This window comes from Eurypyga helias, unplaced genomic scaffold (genome assembly GCF_000690775.1).
Source record: "Eurypyga helias isolate BGI_N326 unplaced genomic scaffold, ASM69077v1 scaffold4213, whole genome shotgun sequence".
Taxonomy (NCBI): domain Eukaryota; kingdom Metazoa; phylum Chordata; class Aves; order Eurypygiformes; family Eurypygidae; genus Eurypyga; species Eurypyga helias.
In genome coordinates, this window is record NW_010241839.1 from 36,842 (window position 1) to 64,301 (window position 27,460).

General features: G+C 36.3%; 1 protein-coding gene across 1 annotated transcript in view; it reads left to right on the forward strand.

The window, feature by feature from the left end:
• Positions 1-27,460, forward strand: part of MYOM2 (myomesin 2) — a 72,299-nt gene that overhangs the window by 21,628 nt on the left and 23,211 nt on the right. Inside the window, exons 11-24 of the mRNA XM_010148881.1 lie at positions 1,119-1,318; positions 2,485-2,538; positions 5,155-5,282; positions 8,273-8,456; positions 11,797-11,971; positions 13,366-13,487; positions 15,867-16,054; positions 18,564-18,690; positions 23,058-23,236; positions 23,402-23,516; positions 24,107-24,263; positions 24,368-24,474; positions 26,500-26,544; positions 27,005-27,141. Of these exons, the coding sequence (XP_010147183.1) occupies positions 1,119-1,318; positions 2,485-2,538; positions 5,155-5,282; positions 8,273-8,456; positions 11,797-11,971; positions 13,366-13,487; positions 15,867-16,054; positions 18,564-18,690; positions 23,058-23,236; positions 23,402-23,516; positions 24,107-24,263; positions 24,368-24,474; positions 26,500-26,544; positions 27,005-27,141 (1,918 nt within the window). The remainder of the gene's footprint in view (positions 1-1,118; positions 1,319-2,484; positions 2,539-5,154; positions 5,283-8,272; positions 8,457-11,796; positions 11,972-13,365; positions 13,488-15,866; positions 16,055-18,563; positions 18,691-23,057; positions 23,237-23,401; positions 23,517-24,106; positions 24,264-24,367; positions 24,475-26,499; positions 26,545-27,004; positions 27,142-27,460) is intronic.

Consider the following 27,460-nt stretch of genomic DNA (forward strand, 5'->3'; position numbering starts at 1 on the left):
GGGGTCTCAAGGCATGGGCTCCCAGGAGCTGGTAGTTTAAATCAGAATGGCAGTTCTCTCTCCTCCAGTCTGCTTTGCACTTTGCTGAGGTTTCAGCTCAATGCAGACAGCTGGGGAACAGGAGATCCAAGTGCTGTTTTGCATGTCTCTTCCACTTCCACTTTGCACGTCTGCTTGCCCCTTGTAGCCAGAGCAGAACATCTGATCCTTAGTGTCTGAAACTGTCAGTCAGTAAAACCATTACTGAAATGATTTCATAATGTGTACTGCTCTACACTTAAAAGCAACGTTTGCAGTTCATTGCTATTTGCTATCCTGTAATTTGGTCTAGTTCAGTGACAACTGTCTGGGAATTGCTGGTAAATGTTGGCTTATGAATGGCAGTCAGTATGAGGAAATTAACTTAATCCTTGGGGATTCTACCATTTATATCCAATTTGTGCAGTTCATAGATCATGGGAGCATTTCACCTATTTTGTGTATAATCTAGCCAGCTGTGCCTTTTGACATTTTACTTGGATTACTGCAGTGCCAACGAGCCCTTGAACATGACCCTAATTTTCCTGGTACTGTCAGGGCAAAAGGCAGTCTTCTCCACACAAGTTTATGGTAGTAGGACAGAAAACAGGCATGTACACACTAAAAAGCCAGTATGAGGACATCACCCTGCTTCTTGATGTCTCCTACACTCTGTGGCCCAACCATTGTTGGAGGGAAAAGCACAAAGATGCTTGCTTAAAAATATGACAAGAAAGAGATGGATAAGATTAGGTGAATATTGCAATTTCAATGCATTCTGTGGAGATGCATGTTAAAAATAAGAGTGTGTAACTTGTTCTTTATATGACAAGGAAGAGAACCAAATGGAAGGGAATCAGAGAGAGTTGACAAGGCCAAACACCATGCAAGAAAAATTACTTTTGCAATTGCATTATGAATAAATATGAGCAAGAAGGGAATTGGTTGTCTGTTCAGAGGAAACTTTTCGTTAATGAGGTGTGTGGTTTGGTTCCTCATCTTACTGAGGTTAACTTCTGTGATTCTGACCTGGTGTGTATAAGATGGTATATCCTTATTGTGGGATGATACTGATAAATGCTGTCTTCTGCTGCTCCAAGATGTGAAGTAGGATTGGAAAACTGGGTCCAGTGCAATGATGCTCCTGTAAAAATCTGCAAGTATCCCGTGACTGGTCTTTACGAGGGACGGTCTTATATATTCCGTGTGAGAGCAGTGAACAGTGCTGGCATTAGCAGGCCTTCTCGAGTCTCTGACCCAGTTGCAGCTCTTGACCCTGTTGACCTGGAGAGAACACAAAGTAAGTTATTCAAGGCTGAAACAGATGTTGAATATGTAATTTCTTTTTTTCTTTTTTAAGATTCTGTTTGCTTAGTTAACTTAAGGAACAGAGTTTATTTCACATTTATCTTACTAATTTCACGGTAGAGGGTGTGGTCAGAATGGCAAAGTCCATACAGACAATTTGGAAGGACCTGGTGACTCCATCTCAATTATGGCTGGTTTTGCTTAGCTTTAAATATAGACACTCATTATCACAAGGGACAATGTTTTCTAACAGCTAATATGCCCTGGAATCTTGTATAATTTGCACTGGGAGATGGGCCCTCAGATCCCATGAACTTCTATGTTTGCTGGTAGTTAACTTTTGAAAAAGCTATTGAGTATTTCAGTTTTAATGTCAGAGGGGAAAAAAAAAGTCGTATGAATTGACTGGCTCACAGACTGTTGTACTTAGCCACAACATTTTTTCTCAGTGAATGCCAGTACTGGCACAAAGCCCCCATGCTACAAGTTGGGGTTTCTCTGGTATTGTGACTTTCCTGGCAGATGGCAAAAGTCAATCTATGTAATGAACAAACTCTTTCTGAAAGCTGGTCTTGTGCTCAAGGCCACTGCAGACCGCAAAGGAGCCCTATGTGAGTTTCTCCATGAATAGAGTAATCTGGCTTGCTCTGGGGAGTAGTTTTATTGATTTAGTTCTGTCCCAAACCCCTGTACAGCTTTTGTATATCATGTACTTGCACACCTTCTGTTTTGTGTGCTCCTTTTACTCAGAGGGGAATTAAACTCATTATGAACATTGCAGAGCACTGTCCCAATGTTGCTTGTAAAATCTGAGTTGAATACGTTGTATTTCCATTAGCTTTAAGATTAATTCCTATAATAAAAGACCAATCCATGATAAAGGTGTTTACTAATCTATCACAGAATTGAATCCATCTACTGTGACTATGATTCTTGGTTTTTAGAACATCTTTAAATAGCACTGTCTTACCATGCTCTGTTTTCCTATGACATTCCTATTGTATGACTTTGAGTTGACTCCATCTGGGGAAAGATTTAATAACAGGGTTATAGAAATAAAGGAATATGGGTTTTTGAACAGGTGATGAACAATAATTTGCAAAACTTGTTGGTATATTAAACTGGTTCAAGAAACTAATTGAATATTTTGATCGACAGCTATTCATGTGGATGAAGGGCGAAAGATTGTGATCAGTAAGGATGACCTTGAAGGTATGTATAATTTCTATGATTTCAGTCCATTTGTTTATACTCCAGGAATTTAGCATTATAATTAGAAACATAGATTGAAAAGAAATCCACCTGGTGAGTAAACTCTTTATAATAATAAAGACATATTCTGGTTTGCAAGGCTGAGAGAACACAAGTGAAAGGTGAGGTCTAAAAGCACAGTGAACATCACACTCAACAGCACTACTTTCATTATGTGTTGATGGGATCTCTTCAGCTTTTTGCTTTGGCTAGTGCTAAGCTGAGTTTAAAGAGCTGAACATTGCATTTGATTGCCCACATTTCCCTTACTCCTATCCTTCTGGGAGATAATATAGCTCTTCCATATGTAATTTGATGATATGAACAAGTTGTTTCCATTTATGATAAAAACATACGAAATCCGTCCCAATTCTTTAATTAATATATCTATCTGAATAGAGAGGTTGTTCTTAAGGTTAAGGTTATACACTAAATATTGGTTTTCCTCAGGAGAACTGGAAACATCTCTGCCAACTTTTGAGATAAAGCCTGAAATTCTTCTGTCTTTGGTTGTTTCTATATGTGGTGATTTTCTAGGCTTGGATAATGATCTTATTTCTACATAAACTGTCACAAATGTTAACTATAAAGACTCAGTAGTAAAAAAAAAAAAAAATAAAAAAGTCTGTCTACTCTCTTCCATAAAGGTTAGAAGCTCTAAATCCAATAATAACATAATAAAAGAGAAGCCACCTGAGGACAGGTGTAGTTCAAAGGAGAATCAGACATTAAATGGTTTGCCCACTGCATGGGCAGAACAGGTGAAGTTTTAATATGATTTGTGAGTATTATAGGATCTGAATCACGTTATAGGACCAGAATACATTTGTCTTACTTGTTTGGTATCACAGAATGTACTCCTACTCTCAGGGTTGCATGAGAATGATCAGACGTGTTAAATGGTCACACTGGCATTAACGTGAATAATGATATTTGGATTTCTGTTACATCAATGTGCGTATTTAATAAAGGAATGTGAATATCCGAATACCACAATTTATATAGATCATTACTTTCATCTGCTTTCCTTTCTGAAAAAGTGATCTCATAGATCACAAATGTATTTCCTTTTAAGTGCCAGATGACCTTCCTTTCTGGGAGAGCAGGCTGTACCATCATGTTATATCATTACAAATTATGTTAGCTTTGGGATTTTCAAGGATGTAAGAAAACAAGTTGAGATTTAATTAAGTGAAACCTATTGGAAAGTTTTTGACTTTATGCATTATGCTATGAAGGATTATTGCAATTCTTGACTGTCAGCAATTTTGTCTTAAACTCAGATGATCTGTGTGCTGTTCTTAAAGAAAAAATGTATTTGTAGGAAAAGAAATACAGAAAGCATTTTCTTTGGATATGTCAGTTTGCTTTAAAAACAGTCCGGTTTTGATTGGGAAATGTGTAAAATGAAATAACTTCAGTGTATATTTTGAGGCTGTTTGGTTTTACAGATGTTTATGAACTGTTAAAACATTGCTTCCGTGATTTAGAGATTGTTATTGAAACATTTTTATCTTTTTTAATGTCGAATCCTGAGCATTTACAGTATATATGCTCCTTGCTAACCTGAGAAGTGGCAAAATGTACCTTAACAGAACAAAACTTTCTCCTTTCTCTGTTGCAAGCCATAAAAATAAAATATTCGTATGTGTCTGCTGAGTTGCTATTTCTGACCTATTACTAGGACGAAGCTTCTTCAGGGCTGTGTAGCTATGCCTGAAGCAGTACATCATAGGTTTGAGTCTCTCCTATCTAGTGCTGTTTTAGACCATTGCAATTCCTTGGATAGCCAAACTGTCGTCTTCTCACACTGTGGTGGGTGACAGTGGGCAAAAAGTGCCATGCTGAATTCTTCCAGCCTGGCCCAGGGTATGCAGGTACTGCCTCATACGCCTGGAAACCCTGCAGAGTGAGTGGGGAGAGGGGTTTGATCAGGCCACACCAACTGGTGAAGTGATCAGACTGCTGGTGACAAAGTTTTATGTCTCTGATCCGTAGTTTTTAGAAGTGCTTTAGTCTATACGGCTTGTAATGCTGTCACATTACAGGATACAGTGCTAATAGGGTCTGCTTCATTTTCTGCTTTCCACTTTGTTTTAAGCTGCTTTTCTCCTTACTGTACTTCACTTCCAGATATCTTCTTCTAGTCTAGTTTCTAGTAATAACTCTTTAGACTTCTGTCTTTCATCAGAAAATATCTGGTTTTTACATATATTGAATAGGGGTTTTTTTTTTTGCTTGTTTACATATAGTGATTAGTTTTTTTCCAAGGCATTCTGCCCAGCAGTTAGAAGTAATGCAAATGCGATCAAAGAAAAGAAGTGTGACAAATGCACAGGTTTTCAGGGGGCATATTTAACTTCTACTGAAAAAGTAAATAGCTAGCTTTTAATACTGATGCTTTATTTCTCAAAATTTAATTGAAGTGAGCAAGTGAACTGCACAGATGATACCGTAACCTCTAATAGCTGTGCATTGCACTGCAGGGTGGGAGTTCAGAAAGATGAGCTGTAGCATGAGTGCTGACCCAGGGGTTAAGCTGCTGTTTAACACTCTCTACGTTTATTACTCCTCCAGGCGATATTCAGATTCCGGGCCCTCCCACCAATGTACATGCTGCAGAAATCAGCAAAACATATGTTGTACTCAGCTGGGATCCACCTGTTCCCCGTGGCAGGGAGCCACTGACGTATTTCATTGAGAAGGTACTGTACCCTACAGTGGCATTCGGCTGTAAGGTGTTTCACTGCTGTGTGCAATTACATTCAGCTCATTTTTAGAACTACAGAATAAACAATAAAACTAATACTTTCTGTGGTCTTGTAGGATTTGGTAATGTGATGTTAGAGAAGCATGGACAATCAAATGTCTTATTACATGATCTAATGTGCATTGAAATTCAAGGTCTGGGGAAAAGGATGCCCATGTGTTATTTGCTTACTGCTGTCTAAAATGAGAAAAAACTGTATGTGTAAGGTAGCGGTTTAGTGGAAAAGAAACATCTTAAGATTTCACAGTCTTACAGGCAAGACTGGAAGTTTACAGCCTGCCTGCATTTGAGTGAAGTTTCTGGTAGTCCTGTGGTAGAGTAAGGAATAAAGAGTAACTGATAATTTGGTCCTCACTTTACTTTTTGCAGGCTTGCAGAACCCTCTGCTATACCCTGACATTTCCAATTGATTCCCTGTAAGGTCAGAGGAGAGGCAGATGCCTGTCTCAGGTTCACTGCTCCCTGGTAGTCTTCATGGCTGCCTTCCTCTTCCCTTTGACTTGGCAGGGGGCTTCAGTGATCGCAGGAGGAGTGGTTTGTTCTTCTCCCGTCTAAGTCACTAAGATTTAGATACATCTCTCCCTGAGCCAGAGTTCTAAATTAAGTATGTTGGATTACAGCCAGGGGTCATAATCTTTCCTCCTTGCTACAAAGTTTCCCCAGTAGGTAAATTGGGCTTCATACCTGACCCCTAAATCCCTTACATGCCAAGCTATACTTAGTTTTTATGAATTATGCCTCCAGCATATGCCCCCTCTTAATGATCCACAAACATTAAAACTGTCCATAAAACTGCCACACAATCAATTTGCGTCTTGCATATTGTGACAGCCTTTTCTCAATCCCTCACCATGCAATCTTTTTTCTTCTCACATCTGTTCAGCACATTCCTCTACAGTTCATTTCCCAGCCAATTGTTCTGTTCCCATCACTCCACGTTTTGCAGCCCCCATCTTGTCTTTTCCTTCTCAGTCACATCAAAATTTTCACTCCAAAAGACCTTTTTTGCCCATCTCTACATTCCTTCATCATCCATTACCTGATGGATTTAAAGTTTAAAGCAAGGTTTAAAGTGAAGTCCAGTCACTAGTTAACTTTTACAGCAAGCATGTCCATGATTTCTCCCACTCTACCTTTCACATTTGAAAGGAGTAATGAAAATTTCTATGGAAAAAAGTATCTAGTTTCTTTCTATGCAATAAAATAGCATGTCTTCCTTGTACTTACTCTCAGTTGCAGACACCTGCTCTTATCTATAAATTTCAAGCACACTGTCTTAAGGGTTTTGATTCAGCTCTTGACATTAAAATACCCTGTTGTTTCCAGAATATGCAGTGGACATCTGCATTTGGGTAGTTGAATTTCATTCTAAGTATTATTATGTATTTGTTTGTTTTACAAAAATAGCTTTATATAGCTCCAGAAACAGTATACAGCAATGGCAATGATGAACAAACAGGTTTTAATTAAATGCCAAACTTACTGATGGAAAGTGAGAATGAGGACTAAAAGGCTATTATTAGAAATAAAGGTTTATTATACTAAATAATACTTGAATCTAAATTTTTTTTGGCATATAAATAACATATATATGAATAGCTCAATTGGTTCATAGGTGAATGTTTGTTTTTCTTTCCACAGTCATCTGTTAATTTAGAAAGGTGCAATTTCTAATTAACTCTAATAATTTTCAAATAAAGAAGACTCAGTCCTGAAGAATAAAAATGTATTTTTAACAGCTTTAAAAAACACAAAATGGAAATGAGTTCTGCCTGCTGTATAGAAATGTTCCCTTAAAATCATTAATAGATAAATCAAATCAAACTAAAAAATAGCTTGTAATGTTGATTCTTTCCTCTGTGGAAGTGAAATGTAATTCATGTTTTTCATACCAGAAAGTAAAATATATGGCAAAACAATGTTTATTTCATATTTCCCATATTTTTATTATGAAGAAAATGGATGTTATATTTATTTTTTTCTTTCAAGAACACTAGGTGGGTTCAATATCTATAAAAAGATTTTGATATATGGGCTCCAGCTGCTTACATTTTTGTTATTTATTTAAAGTAGGCCTCATTATATACAGGGTAGTTTCCAAGCACCCATGAAACACACTTCCTCCTCTGAGAAGTTCACAGTCTATCGGGTTTTGTTCCCACACTCTCTGTTCCAAAAGTTTATAAACATTTAACTTGAATGCACCTGTCTGTGCTTGAAGGAGTTTTTATTTAAGCTGTTTACTGGGCACTTGGGTTTTACTAAAATTGCTAAAAGATTAAATTTCTAATTTTTGGTTTGGGTCAACAGTTTATCTGGGGAACCTAATGTACAGCAAATTTCTCACAAAGTGCTGGTTTGCTGGCATTCCTCTTCCATGTGCAGTTGTGGTGATGATTAGCTCAGCTGCTGCATTGAGAATATTCAACAGTAATTATTTCATTTGAGGAATGCTTTTAGGGACATGATCTTACTCAACAGAATATATAAAGATGAAGCAATGGTTAAAGTAACATCCCTCTCCCTACCTTTCTGCAGAATTTTGAATAGGACTTGCTTTCTACCAAACCTTTGGGTGTTCCAGTGAGTGTTGCAGGACATAAGCGTAATTCTTGTGGGACGGATCACAATTGACAGTCTCAGTCCTAACTGAAGGCTAGCTGTATGTACAAGTGTGCATATATTGAAGTTTAGACAGGCAAGGAGACAGTGAGGTATTCAGGCCTTTTTGTAGAGTAATGGAATGCATGATCTATGAGAATTTGGTGAGGCATAAGTGAGGCATTTGCGAGTGATCCTTCTCTTACAGCTCTTAAATAAATTCATGACAGGATGCAATACAGCAACATGTTAAATTTTTGACAGTTCACAGAAGTGATTCACAGTTTTTTGGTTTTGTTTGTTTTTGGTTGTTTTTTTTTTTAGTCCATGGTTGGCAGTGGAAGCTGGCAAAGAGTCAATGCACAAGTTGCAGTAAAATCTCCTCGCTATGCAGTGTTTGACCTTGCCGAAGGAAAATCGTATGTTTTCCGAGTCTTGTCAGCAAACAAGCATGGCATCAGTGATCCATCTGAAATCACAGAACCTATTCAACCACAAGATACAGTTGGTAAGGCATTAATTATAAGGAAATAATGTTAAATACAATATATATTTTACAAAATGGAAATAGACGACTCTCATTATAATTAGATTAGGATAACTACAAGAATAGTAACTGAACTGATTTGTGTTCAGTACTGTGAAGGACTGAAAAAAGACCAAGATGCTAAAATTTAGGAACATTCCAAAATTTTCCGAACAATCACAAGCCTCCTTGCTGAGACCAGTAATTGTTAAAAAGCTAAACTAATTTTTGTTATTCATACTTCAGAGTGCTCTATTAATGTGACTTGTCAAAAAAAAGGATAATACAGGTTAATTGTTAAGTTAGATAATTATATTGTCTGGTTCAGGTAATTATATACTACCTAATTCCCTACAGTTTCAGCTAGATAAGGTAGTCTCTTGTTTTTTTCTTAGTGTTCTAAGTTGCAAATTACTGCTGCTGCAGAATTGCTGTGGAATGCAGATGAGTAGATTTCAGGGATAGGGGAAGATATATCTACATATTGAATGATAACTTCCAAATGAAAATCAAGTGTTTATCTTGGGGCCACATTCAAAAACACAAGTGAAAATTTAAGGAGTGGTTATTCATCTTATTGGTCGAATATTCGGTTTGCTCTTGCAGTTTTGCAGAGGTCACTTATAACAGCCCCATGTATTGACAGCTATCACCTTAAGAGCACATATCTTACTGATAGACTTGCTAGTAATATAATAAATATTTACAGTATCTGATATTTTATAGTTCACTAAATGTTGAACAATACAATCTTCTTAATGTTTACCAGAATTTTAAAAAATGCAATCCATCACTTTTAGCTTGATCTGTAACTATACATGATGAAATAAAACCATATTTTTCTTTTATGTATTCTTGATTTGATGTCTCATTAATGCATATGAATTATTTAAACCATTCAGCATTCCCTAAAGTAGTGAAGAAAAATACTGTATTTATTTCACTTAGTACTGAAAATAGGCTATCCCTTAGGGGTTAATGCAAGACATACTGAATAAATCATAACTATAGCTGAAAGTGTGAAGCAGATTATGCTATTTTAAAGAGAAACTGCAGGAGTATTTTCAGAGATGGAGTTTACCACCTGAGCTAAAATACAGCAGACACACATGGTTCCATTTAGTTGCCTGCAGATAGTGTCATTTGACATTCCTGAGAGTAGCTGACAGAACTTCATGGGGATGGCAATTGTTACACATGAATTATGGGTAACTTTCTGTCTTGAGCAGAAACTAGAAGCTGGATGGGGTCATCCAAAATGACATAATATTATGTAATTGAACTGAGTGGTAAAAGAGTATTCAGTTTGAGATTAATGTCTAAATTTAGGTGTTTCCATGTAGACATGTACAGGTACTCTAGATGTCTTTGCTCTCACTGTGGCAACTGGAGCTTGGAGAATAAGTTGGCTGATGTTGCCCTAAGTTGCCCCATGGCACCCAGCTATGGACTGTCTACACTGCGAGAGACGAATAATTTTGAGGACTCTGCCAGAGACCATTCAGAGGCTCAGTTTAATTGGCCAGACATTGAGTACCCTTTCAGATGCTTTCAGTTCGCCCTTTCAGAGGGGTGTAGGTATTCAGTATCTCCTGAGTCATATCTGGCAGGTCCGTGAAGAAGTCTCAGATGCTCTAAAATGTCCATAAATGAGTTTATTTGGGTAACTGAATTAAGCTGTAGCTCTTTGACTATAACGACAATTTTAGAACTTGTGCTTGTAGACACACACAAAGTCCTAAATGTAGGTGCCTTTATTTCAAACTGAACCCATTTGATCTTACAGACTTACTGCATAAAGTGCTAGGGTGTGTAAGTATTATTTTTTATTTTGAGATTGAAAGACTAAATTTAAAAAATGCTACCTTCCTTTTGTTTCATGCTGCTTGTAGTTCTCTGCAATATATCAATCTCAGAAAGCTAAAATGCCTTCAATAGGCTAGTGCTGGATGCCTCTCTTAACCATATTGTAGAAGGCTGAGACACTGCCTTAGTTCCTTATGTTATGAAAGTTCATATAGGTATTTTATAGTATACAGACTGTGTATACTATAAAATGGCCCTTACTAAGATTTTTTTTTTAATTTAGACCTTGATATTTCTGGTTCTATTTCTGCACATTCAGGGTGTTTAGATCAATATAAACCAAAAGTGAACTTCCATTGCATGTAAAGTGAACTGTGTACTATGCTACATTGAGAAAACTGTAAAGAATAAATTAAAGGAAACATTATCCACTTCTGCTTGCTACTGCAGAAGCTCATGCTAGAGGATTGGTCCCAGTTCTGGATCCCATAGTCTAGATGGATAGACGTAGAGGAACTGGAGAGGACCACTGGATGGCAACAAAGATGGCCAGAGGGTTAGAGATTGTGACTTGTGAAGAAAGGTGGAGGTAGCTGGGCATGTTTATTTTGGTGATCTACAAAGATTATGTTGCTGAACTCTTCTAGGCAATGCCAGGATGAAAAAAAAAAAAAAAAGAGGCAAGAGCCACTAATTGTACCTTAGGAAATTCACGTTGGACATACTTTCTTAGTGAAAAAGGTGCAAGAGTGAAGAGTGCAGTGCTGGAAGAGGTTGTGCAAAGAAGATGTGAAATTTCCATTGTCTGAAGTTTTCACTACTCTGACAAATTTGTGACTGACAATCCAGTTTAGTTTTGGTGATAATCCCACTCTGAGTGATAGGTTGGATTACATGATCTACAGAGATCCCTTCCAACCAATGTTCCTATGCATCTGTGAAATCCACCCAGCTAAGTACGTAAACTTAGCTTTCAAGCGTATTCTTAAAGTTGTGCTGAAAAGCTGGCCTTTTCTGAATTGGGGTTGTCATAAGTTGACTGGAAGGCAGTATTTTTTAATACTCATGATATCATACCTCTACAGTTTATGTACATTTCTTACTGATGCAGTAGTTCTACAATGACATAAGATATATATAAACCTCTTATTTGAGAGAGAACGTTTTCATATATGTATGTGTCTATCTGCACTAATATTTGAAACTTTGTTCTTCTATAACTCACTCCTCAGAAATGTGTATAAAATCAGACAGGTAGGGAGCCTCATAGTTTAGAGTAAGTTTACTCTAAGTAAACAAATAGAAAAATAGTTATATTGATACACACATACATAGAAACATCCAGACTTATAGTGAAACAAATATAATTATATATCATGCAGCAATTTTAACATGGTAGAATAAGTCATAACTGTAGTGATTAAATATGATAAAAGTATACAGTGTTGCATCTAACTCACCTTACTCTTATTTTTATGTATTTTGTAACAGCATATGTTTTCTCCCTTTTTCTTAGTTGTCCCGTCTGCACCTGGTCGGGTAGTGGCCACAAGGAATACAAAAACATCAGTTGTAGTTCAATGGGATAAACCAAAACATGAAGAGGATTTATATGGTTACTACATTGACTATTCTGTGGTGGGATCAAATCACTGGGAACCTAGTAACCATAAACCTATTAAATATAACAGGTATTGAAAATACTTCTATATTTTGGGGAAGTTTGAAAACTGTAGGATAGTTTTAAGTAAATTTTCGTACTAAAAAATGGTGTTATCATGGAAGGTGAGTGTTGAATGAATGTGAAGAAAAACACTCGGCAGACTCACAAACTAAGCTTTTCAGATTGCAGATTTCTCCCCCCACCCCCTCACCCTCCTTTTTTTTTTTCTCCAAAGAGAAGCATTTTTTATATATTCCATGCCTTTGAGTTATAAAAGCAGGTTCTAGAGACATCATTCTGTATATCCTGGAGCATAAAATAAATGCCTTTCTTAAAGTCTGTATTATGTTATGAAGTAAGCAGACCTGATGTACATGAGGAAGAGTATGAGGAGAAGAGGGAACTCGGAAGCTTTCCCATAATCCATGGACATCAGGGCAACAGGGCAGGCCATGTCTGCTGTAAACATGGTGGGGAAAGTGCTTCGGCTGCTGACGTTACTGTGCAGGAAATCCAAGTGTCCCATCCCAGAAACATCAGGGTTCCCTGACCTACTACATCTATGGGTAAAAGAGAGTAGTCCTTGTTTCTAGTTCCCTCATCATGATGCTGACTCTGCTTGCATTTCTGATGATTTCTTACTCCCACCTGAAAATATCACACTTCATTATGTGATTCTTCAAGTAATTTCCCTTGTGATAATCGTACTTACTTTTATTGGAATCACTCAGCAAATGCAAAGTTTTGATGTGTAATTTATATTTTCTTATGGTTCTATAACAAACACATCATGTTGTTTAGTGTATTTTGTCAGTTATTAATTAATTTTCAGTGACTTTGTATTCTGCTGAATCCTTTGGTCAAGTAGTTAAGAAATTTCATCAAAGAAAAAATAAAGACTAATGTTTTGTCAAAGGAAGTGGAACAGCAAAAAAAAACCAACCAAACCAAAACAAAACCAAAAAAACCCCATTTAGTTTGTTCATATATGAATATATCCTACAGTAGGATAGTTTGACTATTCTGTCTGCTACAATAATTACCTAGAACCTCGGATCAAAACTGAAAGCTGTTTTTGATAGTGACTATGAAAATACAATGAAAAATATGGTCCCTTCCCAGAATAGATTAGAATTTAGCAAGCCAAAGTTCAGAGGGAATGTATTGTAGTTTATCTGACTCTACCTGGTAGATCAGTACTGGCAATTTAATGAGTGCTGTGATTTTTTGTTCCAGTGTCCCACCCAATTATACTGTACTACATCACATCATTGTATAACAGTTTCCTTCTTGGAAATATTTTCCCTTGTGAAACACTTGTGAAGTTGAGCTTTCTGATTGTTGCCAAGATTTCATGTTAGAGCACAGAATGGTGCCTATAAAATATATACTGATAGGTGGTGATAACGTTTTTTAACCCAGGTTTGTTGTTCATGGTTTGGAAACTGGAGAGCAGTATGTCTTCCGTGTGAAAGCTGTGAATGCAGTAGGATTCAGTGAAAACTCACAGGAGTCGGAGGCTATAACAGTACAGGCTGCGCTGAGTAAGTATGATTCTGTGCAACTCAGCTTCTGGTTTCTTGAGCAAGTTACCTGTTTTCAGCAATCAACTCCTTTGGTCTCATTTGCTATAACAGTACATTTTGCAGCCATCGAGCACATCCTCTTAGTGATGTTTATGCTCTAGCATGTGGCTGTTCTAGAGAAAAGACATTGTCTTAAAACAAAGGTATGCATAATGCCTGTTAGAAACACATGGTTACATTCACTGTAATGACCAGGTTGCCTTCTGCTTCTCAGCTGTAACAAAGAAGCTGTAAATCTTGATGAAGTTAGGCAAGTAGCTTCTGTTTGAAGTGGTGCAAATCAGTTTAGCATGGAATCTGCTCCATTTAGAAGAGTTTCAGGAAACTTTATTACTGTGTGGCTGAACAAACCAGAATATTCCCTGTGGCTGCTCCAGATTAGAGCACAATCTACGTCCCCTGGTAGTCTGCAAACAAAATTTCAGTATAAGAAATATTCATTGTTCAACCTTCAGTGGGAATGATACATGCTGAGTGAAAGGCTGGATAATTATTTAGAACAAAAAGTAGACACATAGAATGGTTTATGTTGGAAGGGACCTTAAAGACGACAAGCTGCCCAGGGAAGTGGTGGAGTCATCATCCCCGGAGGTGTTTAAGGAGTGTGTAGACATGGCGCTTGAGGACACGGTCTAGGGGGTATGGTAATGTTGGGTTGATGGTCAGCCTAGATGATCTTATAGGTCTTTTCCAACCATAGTGATTCTGTGATAGTTCATCTAGTTCCAACCCCCCTGCCATGGACAGGATCTGGGCCACTATGGTCCAGTTTTAATTTTTGCACAGTTCTTGTTTCATCCAACAAAATGAAAATAGAACACCTTTTTACCACCTGAATGGCCTCCACCTCTTGGAGAAGATCAATAGGCATACTTGTCATAAATAATCCTCTAAAAGAGTTATAATTCCGAATGGCTATTAGAAGATAAATTTGAATAAGATGTTACTGACAAACGTACTCTATTTGATTTTTTAGGACAAAGCGTGTCTCATATGGGTACGTGGTGCATGGACACTTGTACATCTATCACTCCTATGTCATTAATGCACTTGCATCTTTTATTTTGTCACTGTGTGTTTTGAAGATGAGGGTTGCATGGGGTGTGTCACCAAACAGAGCACATGGATCTTACACACACTTACTGGATGTAGATATAGATTTTAGATATAGATTTTATCTATATTGGTAGCTTTAACAGGAATTTAGCAGGACTATTTATAGGTGACATATTGGCATAGGCAGAATCTTTCTGTAGTATTTTTTTGAAGGGAATTTATAGGAGTTCAACTGTGTTCGTTCTTATTTACTCAGAAGTGGTAATAATTGCAAAGGCCATGTTTTATGGTCCCTAAGTATAAAACCACATTTGGAAAAAAGAACAAATGGCCAGTTCTGCTGATAACTCCCTATTTTCATGATGATCCCCAGTACAGCTACAAGATCAGGGACTGTATTAAGGGCCTCTTCAGAATGAGGTAAGTCACATTCTCTCAGGTTAGAGGGGTAATTGAACTGAAAATATCAGATGAGCTTTAGGGCCAGAAGATTAGCCTGTACTGACTGGAGCACAAGAGGCTCAAGAAAGGGCTATCTTCGGGCCAATGGTCATGTGCAGGTGGCAAATATAAAACAGTGCTTTCTAGAAAGGGTGTTGGCTAGTAGTATGGGAAAAAAAAGCTCAGGAAAAAGGTTTTCTTTATATCTAGGAAGATTCTTGGATGACACTTCTGCTTCTGCTACAGATGGGAGTAAACTCATATAGATAAAATCATGAAGGAAATGTCTTTTCTGCCTCAACATAGGTTAAGCTATTCAAAATCTAAATGTTTTCTATTCCTTACAGGGCCTGAAAGCGCTTAGTCTGAAGCAGGCATATAATATGGGGATAAGAGGGGAAAAGCATGAAGGCTACAAGATCAGACAAGTCATATGACTTCGTTTCATTCAAATTCATGGCCTTTTTTTTTTCTTATTGAGAGATTCTTACTGTATTCTGAAAGTACTTGAGCAACCTATATGTTTCTTAGCAGGAAAAGATCTGATCCATTTCTAGTACAATATTTGTCTGGAGGCTCTTTTGCTGACATTACCATTTCCATACCAAAGATCATCTATTCCTTCTTGCTGTCTCTCAGACAGCAGCACATTAGGCAGATCTTTCAAAAGGTTCCATGTTTATGTATGGAGATAAAGTCAATGTTGATTAGCAGCTTTACAACTACTTTGTTGCTGATGTGCAACTGATAGCAGTATGCTGCGGTACAAAAAATGCTAAACAACTACTTTGAAGTGTTTTAGACTCTGTCCTAGCTCTCAGGATGTTTATTTCCTTATAGCTTGTCCATCACATCCTCATGGTATCACACTTCTGAACTGCGATGGTAATTCAATGACCCTTGGCTGGAAAGCACCAAAGTACAGTGGAGGTTCACCAATCCTTGGTTATTATATGGATAAACGGGAAGCTAACCATCAAAACTGGCATGAAGTCAATTCTTCCCTTATTACTCGGACAATCTACACGGTTGGTAGTTTTAATCTGTATCTTTCTGGAGTTGATTTGTACTATTTCTTTTCTTTTGGCAGAGTTCTACTTTCTTGCAGAGAAATTCTTTAAATGCTTAATACAATTAAAACATGGCCCTTCCATTGTGTATTTTGGCATGCAACAAGCCTAAAAATTGGGTAGAGAATCAGTGCCATCCCCTGCTATGAGATTCAAAGACCAATGTGGCCATTCAGGAAATTTTTGAGGAAAAAGGTGTGAAGCGCATTTTTCACAACAAGATGAGCTATAAAATGATTCATAAACTATATTCATTAATGAGCCCCACTGTATCCCCACTGTATGTATCCCCACTGTAATAACATGCAGAGAAAGGATGGGAGCGTTTAGCAGGACAGATGACTGTGCTGTCTGTAGAACTCGACACTTGTCAATGAAATGGAGATGGGCTGAGAACAAATGTCCCTGTTCTTACTCTCAAAATCTTCCTTCATCTGGAAAGGGAAGTATATTAATAAGCTTAGCATTATGCCTCATCGCCTCCTTTCCAGAGTACCAGAGCAATGATTTTAGTTTTAAAATAAATTACTTCTGGTTGCGCATACAATGTATTCAATGTTTCTTAAAATAGGAAAATTCTGATGTGAACTTCCATGAGGAAAGGTTAGGAATATAGGATATAGCAAGGAATTAATCAATCTGACGCTTGTTAAATTAAGTTGAACAATCAGATTTTATTCCCAAATACTTCTTAAATTATTTCTGCAAGGCAGCAACTTTCCTATAAACCTCAGGGCAGACATGAGTCTTTAACAGATATTTGACACTGAAGTAGAAAATAATGCTTCAGATGAGCTCAGGAAGAAAGTTTAATGCACAGGCAGAAGGCAGCCAGCAATACTCAGGGGTACATACACTTGTGAGTGAGTTTAGAACTGGCGTTTCTGATGTAGCAGATGGAGCATGGATGTTGAGAAATAAAAAAAAGGTGGGTAGGATAGGCATGAAAGAGCAATATTAAGCAATGCTTTCCAGATATTTCCATTTTTAAACAAATGAGGAATGTAAATTAAGTGAAATAATTCCAAATCTAATTAATTTGATATTTAAGTCTCAGTCTCACCAGTAACTCCAATTGTTCCTTCAGGTACATCTTCATAGGTTAGTTTGAATGACTGGAATCTGAAACACTGATGGGAGATAAAACAAAGACAGAATATTTTATGAGATACTGCAAGCAGAGAAGGTCTTGAGATATTAAGTACAGGGAAATCGCTAAAGGTTTAACCCTCTCTGATTAAATAGTTCTAAGGGAACCTCACTAATATTCTTTCCCTTAAAAACCATTTTTACAGGCTGAGCTGTTATTGTCTCTTGTGACTCATACACTGTAGCTTTCTATTTTCAGGAATTTCTGTCTTAAATTCTATCAGTGCCTAACACTTCCTGTCTTACATTGTTTGCGGTCTTGTATTTGGTGCTATCCCATCATGAGTTCATTACCATCCCATCATACATTTGTAAAAAAAGAAAAAAAAAATCCCAGCAAAATCTTTTTTTACCTCACATTTTCCCAGAGACTAAAGTTATAGTTTATTTATTCATGAAAATCTAAAACTGTCCAGTATCTCCACAGGAAGTATTACCCTCAGCTGCCTCTTTCTCTTGAGATTAAATGTAACTTTGGGAAAATTATCCAGAGGACTGAGATATAGAAGACCTGTTTATTGTATTTAGGTGGTCTGGAAGAGGAAGGATGTAAGAGGACTGCTACTGTGAGGTGCTCAGTGTGTCAAGAAGCTCATGCCATGTAGCTTGTCTGCCTTGACCTCAAAATCTGAGATGATGGTGTGGTTATGGACTTGTTAGATCAGGGTTCATTTGCCAGGGGCATATGCCGAGGTATAGCATGGATTCTGGTCATCTAATTTCCAGTGCTTACTTCGTCACTTTGTAACGGTAGGTAATATTAAGAGAAAGATGTGTACAAGCCAGAAAATATTACTGAGGGAATCTTTCCCAGAGTTATAGCAACACACTGTGGAACTAATTGGATTGGATTTTCCTTAAGTTTCCTGTTGTTTTCCTTTCTTCTCTGGTCAGTCCACTATAACCTCTTTACACCAAAACACCATCTGGAATCTTGCTTAAGTGAATAGCTTATGAATAGCCATTCATAAGCAATGCAAGAAGGTATTTAATGATAGAAAACTCACCCAAAAGCATCTGCTAGTGGTCATTCATTGGGTGGGTTCCCTGGGCTGTTGCTCTAACATTTTACAGCCTCTCATGCCAATATATTGGATGCTGTTATTCCTAAGATGGTGTGGCTGAAACATGGAAATACATTGTAGATCTCTGCAGTGTGTTTGATCTGAGAGTAAAACCTTCAAATTAGATCATTCCAGTACACCAGCACAGCACTAAGGCTTGATAATGAATTAACCAATGTTTATTTTTAAGGTTTTAATTTATTAAAAGATAATAAGTCACGGATTTTGATACATTGATTGTTTTCTCCTAAAAGGTAGAGGATTTGATCGAAGATGCCTTCTATGAATTCAAAGTTGCTGCTGCAAATCTGGTTGGAATAGGTCAACCTTCAGATCCCAGTGAGCATTTTAAATGTAAAGCCTGGACTATGCCAGAACCTGGTAAGTTTTATTAATTCCTCATGAATTTCAATTCAATATAAACTCCTTAAAACATAGTCAGTGTAATGTTCCAACCAAACTATGCTAGATGTTTTTTGATTAATTTCTGCCATATTACCTGTTGAGGTTGTCACTGCTTCCAAGATCTCCTGTTAAAAGGTACGTCCAAATCCCCACTGATGGCACTGAATGTCCTGGGAAGTGTGTGACCTTTACTTTGGCTTGCTGTGTGTCTACTTTTTCAGCCACATGAGTACAGAACAGAAAGTCTTCAGCCTTTAGTCTATTTATCTCTATCAGCTCTTCACCCCCAGCCCATACAAGCTCCACTTCATGCTCACCACCTGTACAATACATAGGCATTTCAGCACCATAATTTCAGGCTATTAAGAATATTCTTGGAGTTTCAGACTTCGAGTTTTTGGTCATAAATATGACACAACAGGGGCCTGTTTCTCGAAACAGGCAAATAACACAGTGCAGCTCAAACTTTATAGCTAAAGTCTCCCAGTCTCAACTACTGGGCCCTTATTCAAATGTTTCTTGTGGATTGTACCTAGGTGTTACCTGAGAGATGATGATGATTATTATTATCCAGGTTTTAGGACAAATGTACTAACAAACATAGAGTAGGAATGACTGTGTGCTCGTACTCAAATCTGTATTTAGGTTGCCTGTCATTTAGCAGCGTATACATAACAGAACACTGTTAATTGCAATGCTAACTGTGTAAAAAATATTAAATAGAAGCATTGTGAATTCAAGATCTCCGGCAAAAGAAGGTTAAACTTCAGTCTATCATGTGTGAGCATATAAATTTGTGGCTAAATGTTAGACATCTAGGGAGTTGGTTCCTGTTTGTAATGCTCGAGTTCTGTAAATAAACCTTGAAAGGGTTTTTGAAGGCCCATTCTGCTTACTTTATAACACCCTCACTCAGACTGAGCAACAGTTTTGCTGACGCTATCTCCGCTGTCACTGATTTGCCTAAACAAAGCATGTCACAGTACGGCCCATAATGAAAACACAGGCATCTACCACTTAAATATCTTTAATATATTTCTAACTTCTTTTCCCCAAAATGCTGTAAAATACTGTTGTGTTGTTAAATTGAATTCTATTTATGACATGAGCTTTGCTGTGCAACTAAGAAATCCATTCTAATACTTGTTTATGTCCTCAGGAGGTGTCTGACACCTACACACATCTGTTTCATGTCTAAATGTTCATGCAGTTATTTTCTCAGTAAAGAAAAACAAAAAAAAATCCAACTGCTAAATCTGGTTTTGTAAAACTATGAGATTTTTAGTAATTTCAAAAAGGCATAATTATCATAAGGCAACAGGAAAACTTCAGTTTTCTATTCTATGGTATATGTAAAATGTAATTCTTGCCTGGAATGAGAAATAGTTCAGTAAGGTCATTGAATTTTTTATTAGGATAAGAGTCTCAAATGTCATCTAATTCAACTGCTTGTGACATGCAGGGTCAGCTATGTCTATCTCATTGACAGAAGTTTTCTAATCCATCCTTAAAGACTTCTACCCATGAAAGAGTCCAGGTTCTTTGGACAGAATTTATTCCTAATCTTATTATGCTTACAGTTTAAAAGTATTTCTAATATTCCTGAATCTTTCTTCCTGAAATTTAAGCCTGTTTGCTTCTTATCCTGTCCAGCAAGGACATGAAGAAGACTTAAGTCTTTTCCTCTTTGCAACAGCTTTTATTGTGCTTAAAGACTTTGTCAGGTGCCCCTAATTTTCCCCTTGCGTTGGCAAAATCAAGTTCATGCAACCTTCCCATAGAACATATATTCCCTATCTCTAAATAAACAATTTTTAGCTGTTCTTTAAAATTTTTCTAGTTGGTTCATGTCTGTCTTGAATAGCAGCACACCAACTGGAGACATTATTTCAAACAAAGATTTTTCAGTGCTGAGTAGAGAAATGGTAACTCCAGACCTAAAATTATTTTCCTGCTTACAAATTTTCTTCTATTTTCCTTTAAAAAAAAACACAAAACATTAAAGTTATGCTAAGTTCCAAGTTTGCGTTTTTTAATGCACAGATTCTTTTCTGCAAAACTGCTTGTCAGAGAGTTGTTCTCCACTTTTTCTAAATCATCTAAATCTTATGAACTCTAAAGAGTTCATAAATCTTACCTTCTGGATTTAATGACATGGCAAGGCTGTCAATAACAAAATATTTAATCTTCTGACCTTAATTCCCTTCATGTTAATTACATTTTTCTTATAATTTTGTAATATTTAGTATAAATGCATCATCAGTGGAACAATTATTTCCCTTAAAGAAAGAATATGTGATTTGTACTCTCTACAGTGTTTCCAAAACATCAGTGAAATTGCCTAGTGTGTGCCTAGTGAAGATTATCCTTCATTTTAAATGATACATAAAGAAGTAAAATAAAAGGCACTTTCAGGAAATGAAGAGAGTGAAATTTCCATTTTCATAATGAACAACCTGACCTTTCTACTCCTTGGCTGATTACATTGTTCTCATTATGAAGCTACTTGAACAGAGAATATTGCATTCTTCCTGCTTAAAAAACCACCAAAAACAAATAATCCTCCCATCCCCTCCCTCCCCAAATCAACAAATCTGTTAAAATATTTCACAAGCCTTTTTTTATAATAAGTTTTTAAACAATGTCTTAGCAATAATGAAAAGAAATAATGGAGATTTAAGAGTGGAATCTTGGAATCAGCCTCTAGAAAGAGGTTTTACTAAAGGTACTGAAAACTAACATAATGTGACTGCAATATACTCTCAGTGTCAATGAAATATTCTTCCACCTTTTTATATGGAAGGGAAGATTCCTTAGAAAGGCCAAAACCCCTTGCAGGATTTCCAGCATGAGTGATGGATTCCTTGCTCAGAGCCCATAATTATTTCATCCTTCTGCAGAACTCGAGTCTTAAGTATCTCTGTGAGTTAGCAATGATATCTAATGAATTATTTTACAGGACTTAAAAAGAAAACAAAGTCTGTGGTCTCAGAATCCTCAGAAAAGAGTACACTTCAATACACACTTTCTTCTCCTGCCTAGATTTCTAGCAGGTGCATCTGCCAGTGGAGTTTTAATTATCTGTGGATATATAGACATTTAGGTTGGGATTTTTCAAAAGCCCTGAGAGAAGGCTTTAGGCTGTTTGAAAATAACAGTCTTTCCATGAAAAATCTAATATTTATCCTCATAAGGTGTGCAATTAGTACTTACAGGTTTCTTTTCTGAAATGTGTTTATCCACTATGCACAAAACACATTTTACTGTATTTTTTCCGTATATTTGCTGAATGTTGGCCTTTACAGATTTCATGTTCATTCACCACTGGTTAACATTATGTAGACTGGAATGTCAATGAGGCTGATTTGTAAGGTTTTTCTACTGTTCTTTATTTTAAATGGTAAGACATACTATAGGGAAAAGTAATATCTGGAATTAGGCGAAACTGCCAACACTGAGAAAATCCCTAAGTTTCAGGATTCTGTACTCTAAAATTAAAACACAGGAGCACAAGTAGCAAGCTTCCAGCTACATAATTTGACTGAATGTCAGTATTCTGTCACAGATGTTTTTACCATGGTAGGAAAATGATGTGATTATGCCTTTACAGTCTACTGGTAAATAAATATCAAGAGTATAGTAAAAAATAAATGCTACAAGTTAAATTGAATGACACTGGAACACTTAAGTGAAGGAGAAGGCAAGTATAGGAGGGAGAACATAACCTGACAGCTTCAAAAGTATGAACTCTTGCTTACCCACAGAGCATCAGGAAGTTTTTGGTGTAAATAGTTCTCCTAACAGAAATGCACTTGAGAATTTCTTGGCTATTGTTATCCACTTCACAATGAAAAATTCTTCTGTCAGGGGACAAGAAGCCTAATCCAAAGTCCACTCTGCCAGTAGGTTTTGGACTAGTCTGAAGGATCATGGTTTATATATATCACCAAAAAATGAGTCAGGTTCAGAGAAGCAACTGATATGTGGGGATGCTGAATTAAATAATAGGCAAGAAACCTCTGTTACTTGTTGGAAAATTTTAGACTGAATGGATTTTCCACATGAATAATTTTCCCTTAAAATGGAGCTACTGAGATCTAGCTAAGAACGTATGCTTCAGAATACTAATGTCACTCACTGCATAATGCAGATATTGCTGTATACAGCCATGAGGAGAAAATGACCTAAATACCACATTTACCAGGTTTATTGTCAAGGATGAGATTTTTTGAAAGCAAACACAGTCATAACAAAATGTAGGTGGTGCATTTTTGTCCTCCATATGGCCAGTTTGCAAAAATTTATTATATTGAACTGAACTTCCAATATTCAAAATATTTTAGGTCCTGCCTATGATCTCATGGTTTGTGAAGTTAGAAATACATCACTGGTTCTTCTGTGGAAAGCTCCTGTGTATGAAGGCAAAAGTCCGATTACTGGGTATTTGGTGGACTATAAGGAAGTAGATACAGAAGACTGGATCACTGCTAATGAGAAACCTTCTTCAAAGCGCTATTTTAAGGTAATGTTTTCATTAGTGTTAATCCAAAACTGAGTTCTAAAAACACCTGTTTGAGTGCAACAAATACGTGTATTTGAACTTGGGTTTCTGCTAATGTCTCCATATAAGTAAAGAAAAGAGTTTAGATAGTTTTTTTAATGGGCTTTCTTCTTTATCTTGTTCAAGGTCACTGATTTACATGAGGGTCATACCTATGTTTTCAAAGTTCGCGCAGTGAATGATGCTGGGGTAGGCAAGTCATCTGAGATATCTGAACCAGTTCTTGTTGAGGCACGGCCAGGTAATGAACTGGTTTATCTCCTCTGCTTCTAAAATACTGAACTACTTAGAAGTGAATTTAATCAATCTGATATGATGTTGTAGCACAGATAAATATTACAAGAGTTAAGATGCTCTTAGTCTTAAAACTTAAGGAAAAAAATCATGTGGACACTGAGGTACTGTCAAGATTGTTGCTTTAGGTACTACAGAAAATATTTAATAATCAGTTATTTTAGATTTTATTCTCATAATCAAAGGTGATATTTTGTGAGTGAAAAGAAGTATAAAAACACATTTATTAAATCTTCAAGAGGGATAATGGAATTAATTTACTTAAACTCTTCGTATCTTCTATTCATTTGATAGATTTTTTTTTCTCAATAAGAATTTATAATTTTTAGTATTCCTTTTTTTTTTTTGTAGGGTAAGAATCTTGCTAGTATGCAATACTGAGTCAGCATATGACACAAACATACTTCAAGATCTGCAAATCAGATCAGTATCTGTTATTGAAGATGGGAAAAAAATTGCATGGCCTTTAGTAATTTCTGAGTTGTAGCTTGAAAGAAAAATGCAGCCTTGACATTTGAGTTAATTCCTGTTTTGCAGGAACAAAAGAAATCTTTTCAGGTGTGGATGAAGAGGGTAATATTTACCTGGGTTTTGAGTGCAAAGAAGCTACAGATGCATCTCATTTTGCGTGGGGTAAATCATATGAGGAGATTGATGACTCTGATAAGTTTAAGATTGAAACAGAAGGAAATCAGTAAGTCATGCATTGATCAGATTATATTAGAAGTTTGTCCTGTTAAAAATCTCAGTAAAATGAGAAACCCTGCTAATTATGTCCTTCTTTGCTGATCACTTTAGTTCTAAGCTATACTTCAAAAATCCTGATAAATCAGACTTGGGAACATACTCGATCTCTGTTAGTGACACAGATGGGGTTTCATCCAGCTTCGTTATGGATGATGAAGGTAAGGTCCTTACCATCTCAAGACTTTTTTCATTTTATAACCTTAATTGCACTTAAAAATTGCCCAAGAAATGAACCAACCCCACAATTCTCACATTCTTTTATATGCATTAAGGAAAACCAAAAATGACCACACAATAGGCTTTGTGTGATTACTTATTTTTCTGATTATCACAGTAATGGAAGTTGGGATAACTTAAGGCAATATTTTCTTTTAAAAAAGATAAAGAATATGCCAAATCAGAATTGTTTTCTTTATGCTGGGATTATAATGCTGTTTGCAAATATCCGTTTGCAAATAATTTCAGTTAAATGTCTAAAAATGTTGCTTTTTCACTGTTTCTGAATTTCTTTCTCTAGTATGTCACTTTTGCTGTTCTTTGACTTTATAGCCTTTCATATCTTACAATAATTGGTTCTCTGTTAGCTGTAAAGCTACCATCAGATTTCCGCTTACCAAGGAGACTAATATAGAGACAGATGTTGGGGGTCTAGATATAGATTCATATAACTGAGTTGAAGAGAATCTCAGTAAGAAAATCAGAAAAATCTGAGAAAAAGGATGTTGCTTTAACAAGATCTGAATACATTGGGTTAAATTAACACTTGGCTTACATTTAATTAGTTTTGATTTATTTTATTGTAGCTATTTTGTTTCATTGGAATTGCAATTTACCATTGAGAGGTGCTGCAGTGAAAGGCAAAGAGGGAGAGTTTGCTGTTTCTAATAACACAAAAATTACTTTGGTGCTTTCCCAGTTCACAGGCTGCAATTGCTATGCACAGTTCCTTAAGCATGAAAATCCCTCTACTTACCTTCTTTCTAAGGTGAGGTGAGTGTTTCTAAGATGAGACGGAGTGTGAGTCTGATAGTAGGCAAGACATTTATCACAATACAAACCACGTCAAACCTCCCATTCAAAGAAGGTATTGAGAAGAAATCCATGTGCAGCCAAAAAAATATGGTTCTCCAGGATATGGACCATTTATTATGCACTCTTAGTCAGTACCAATATCTGTTTCATCTAGGGAGGTTAACTTGTAATACTTTTATTTTCCCATGAATACTGTTGGAAAGGACAGATATGCATCTGATCATGAGAACTTCCCTTTGGCTTAGTTTTTCAGCATCACTCTGAAATCTGTCTGTAGGTATTGTCACTGTCAATCCTACCTTCAAAGGTGTTTGTTTTTCTTTTTTTTTTTGTAGAAGGACACTGAAGGTGTTTCCCATACCACACAGCCTATGTCTTCCCCGGTCGTATTTGTCACTCAAAATTACACTTTTCCCTCCACAAGTGTCAGATTTTGTATCTTAGCCCTGAAACCCATTATTCCACTGCCCATTTACTTCTTCAAATGCTATAAATTCTCATGTAATTTTGCTAAAATATAAACTATGTTATAAATCCATGCGGATTTCCTCTGGTCTTTACATTATCTGTAAATTTGGGATTGGCTGTAATGTTCATCTTCCAAATCTTTATTAGTAATGAATATGATAAATAGGGTTAATATGAAAAATCTAACAAAGTGATTTCTAGTGTCTCACACAGCCTCCATGAGGATTTACTGCACTAAATAGAACTTTCTGTACCTTTTTCAAACCAACCTGCACTCAATCTTGTATCCTGTCACAGTAAAACAAGGTTTTCAGTTACAGTGACAAAAAGGAGGTCAGCAGATAAAGGAATCTCATACACTACTTAAAAGATATTGTCTCCCACCTTTCATTCAAATTCCATAGAGAGTTTAAAACAGGCTTCATGCTTTGTTTAGATATTTTTGCATAAGAGAGTATGCATGAAAATGTATGAAATAGAAACACTTGATAAATCCATGCATCAGAATTTTAGGTTTCTTAAATATTATTTTTTAGTCACCATTTACTGATGAGGGCTGTGTATTTCATATGTAAGACTTAAGGAGATTACCTGCTGATGCTGACATGCACCTTTTTTGACACTTGTTTTCTGACTGTTTTTTTCAGAATAAATTAAAATATGAGTATTTTTCTTAATTTCAGAATTTGAACGTTTGATGGCATTAAGCAATGAAATAAAGAATCCAAGTAAGTTGAAGATCTGAATCTATTTATTACTTGTAGAAAAAATACAATTGCATACTAATGACTGGACTTCCAAAAAGGCTTTTCCTGAGACAACAGCAGCTTCATTTTTCATTGAAAAACTTGCTTCCTTGTCTTCCATTCATTTAGAAGTTTGTGTTGAATACAATCATCATTGGCTGAAAGTATTTTGAAGTTTAACTTTGATAATAGATTATAAGTTGCTACTAGCCCATTTCTTAAACAATGTGCAAACTATAAGCTGTAAATTCTTTTCTCCTTTTCAGAAATTAATTTAAAAATCAGCCAAAGACTGCATTAGACATCTTTTCCTTGCATAACATTTATTCTATACTCAACATTCTATAAATAATAGGGAGATACTAATGTTTTACTACAATAGTCCTTTTTCTCACAAGTATTCATGCATTACTGACTTTTGATTGCTTTTTTTTTCCTGCAGCAATACCTCTGAAATCAGAATTAGCTTATGAGGTTCTTGAGAAAGGAGAAGTTCGTTTCTGGGTTCAGGCTGAAAGCTTATCACCAGATTCTACTTTCAGATTTGTTATTAATGACAAAGAAGTTGAAAACAGTGATGTAAGTAACTATCTCCGTATGTCCCTATATACTATATGTATGTGTGATTTTGTTTCATAAACTTTTATGCATTAATAGGTATTGTATTTTTATAATTTATAATTGCTTAAAACCATGTTGTTCAGGTCTGATAATACCTGAGAAGAATGCCAATCTTTAACTTGAATCTCTTTTGCAGTATAGAATTCCTATTGCAGACTGAGCCTATTCATGCCAGAACAAGAATAAAAGAAAGAGAGAAAGGTTTAACCCTCCTAAATCTGTATTAATTTTGGGTAGCTAAATAACCAACAGCCAAACAGAAGAAGAAATTAGACAT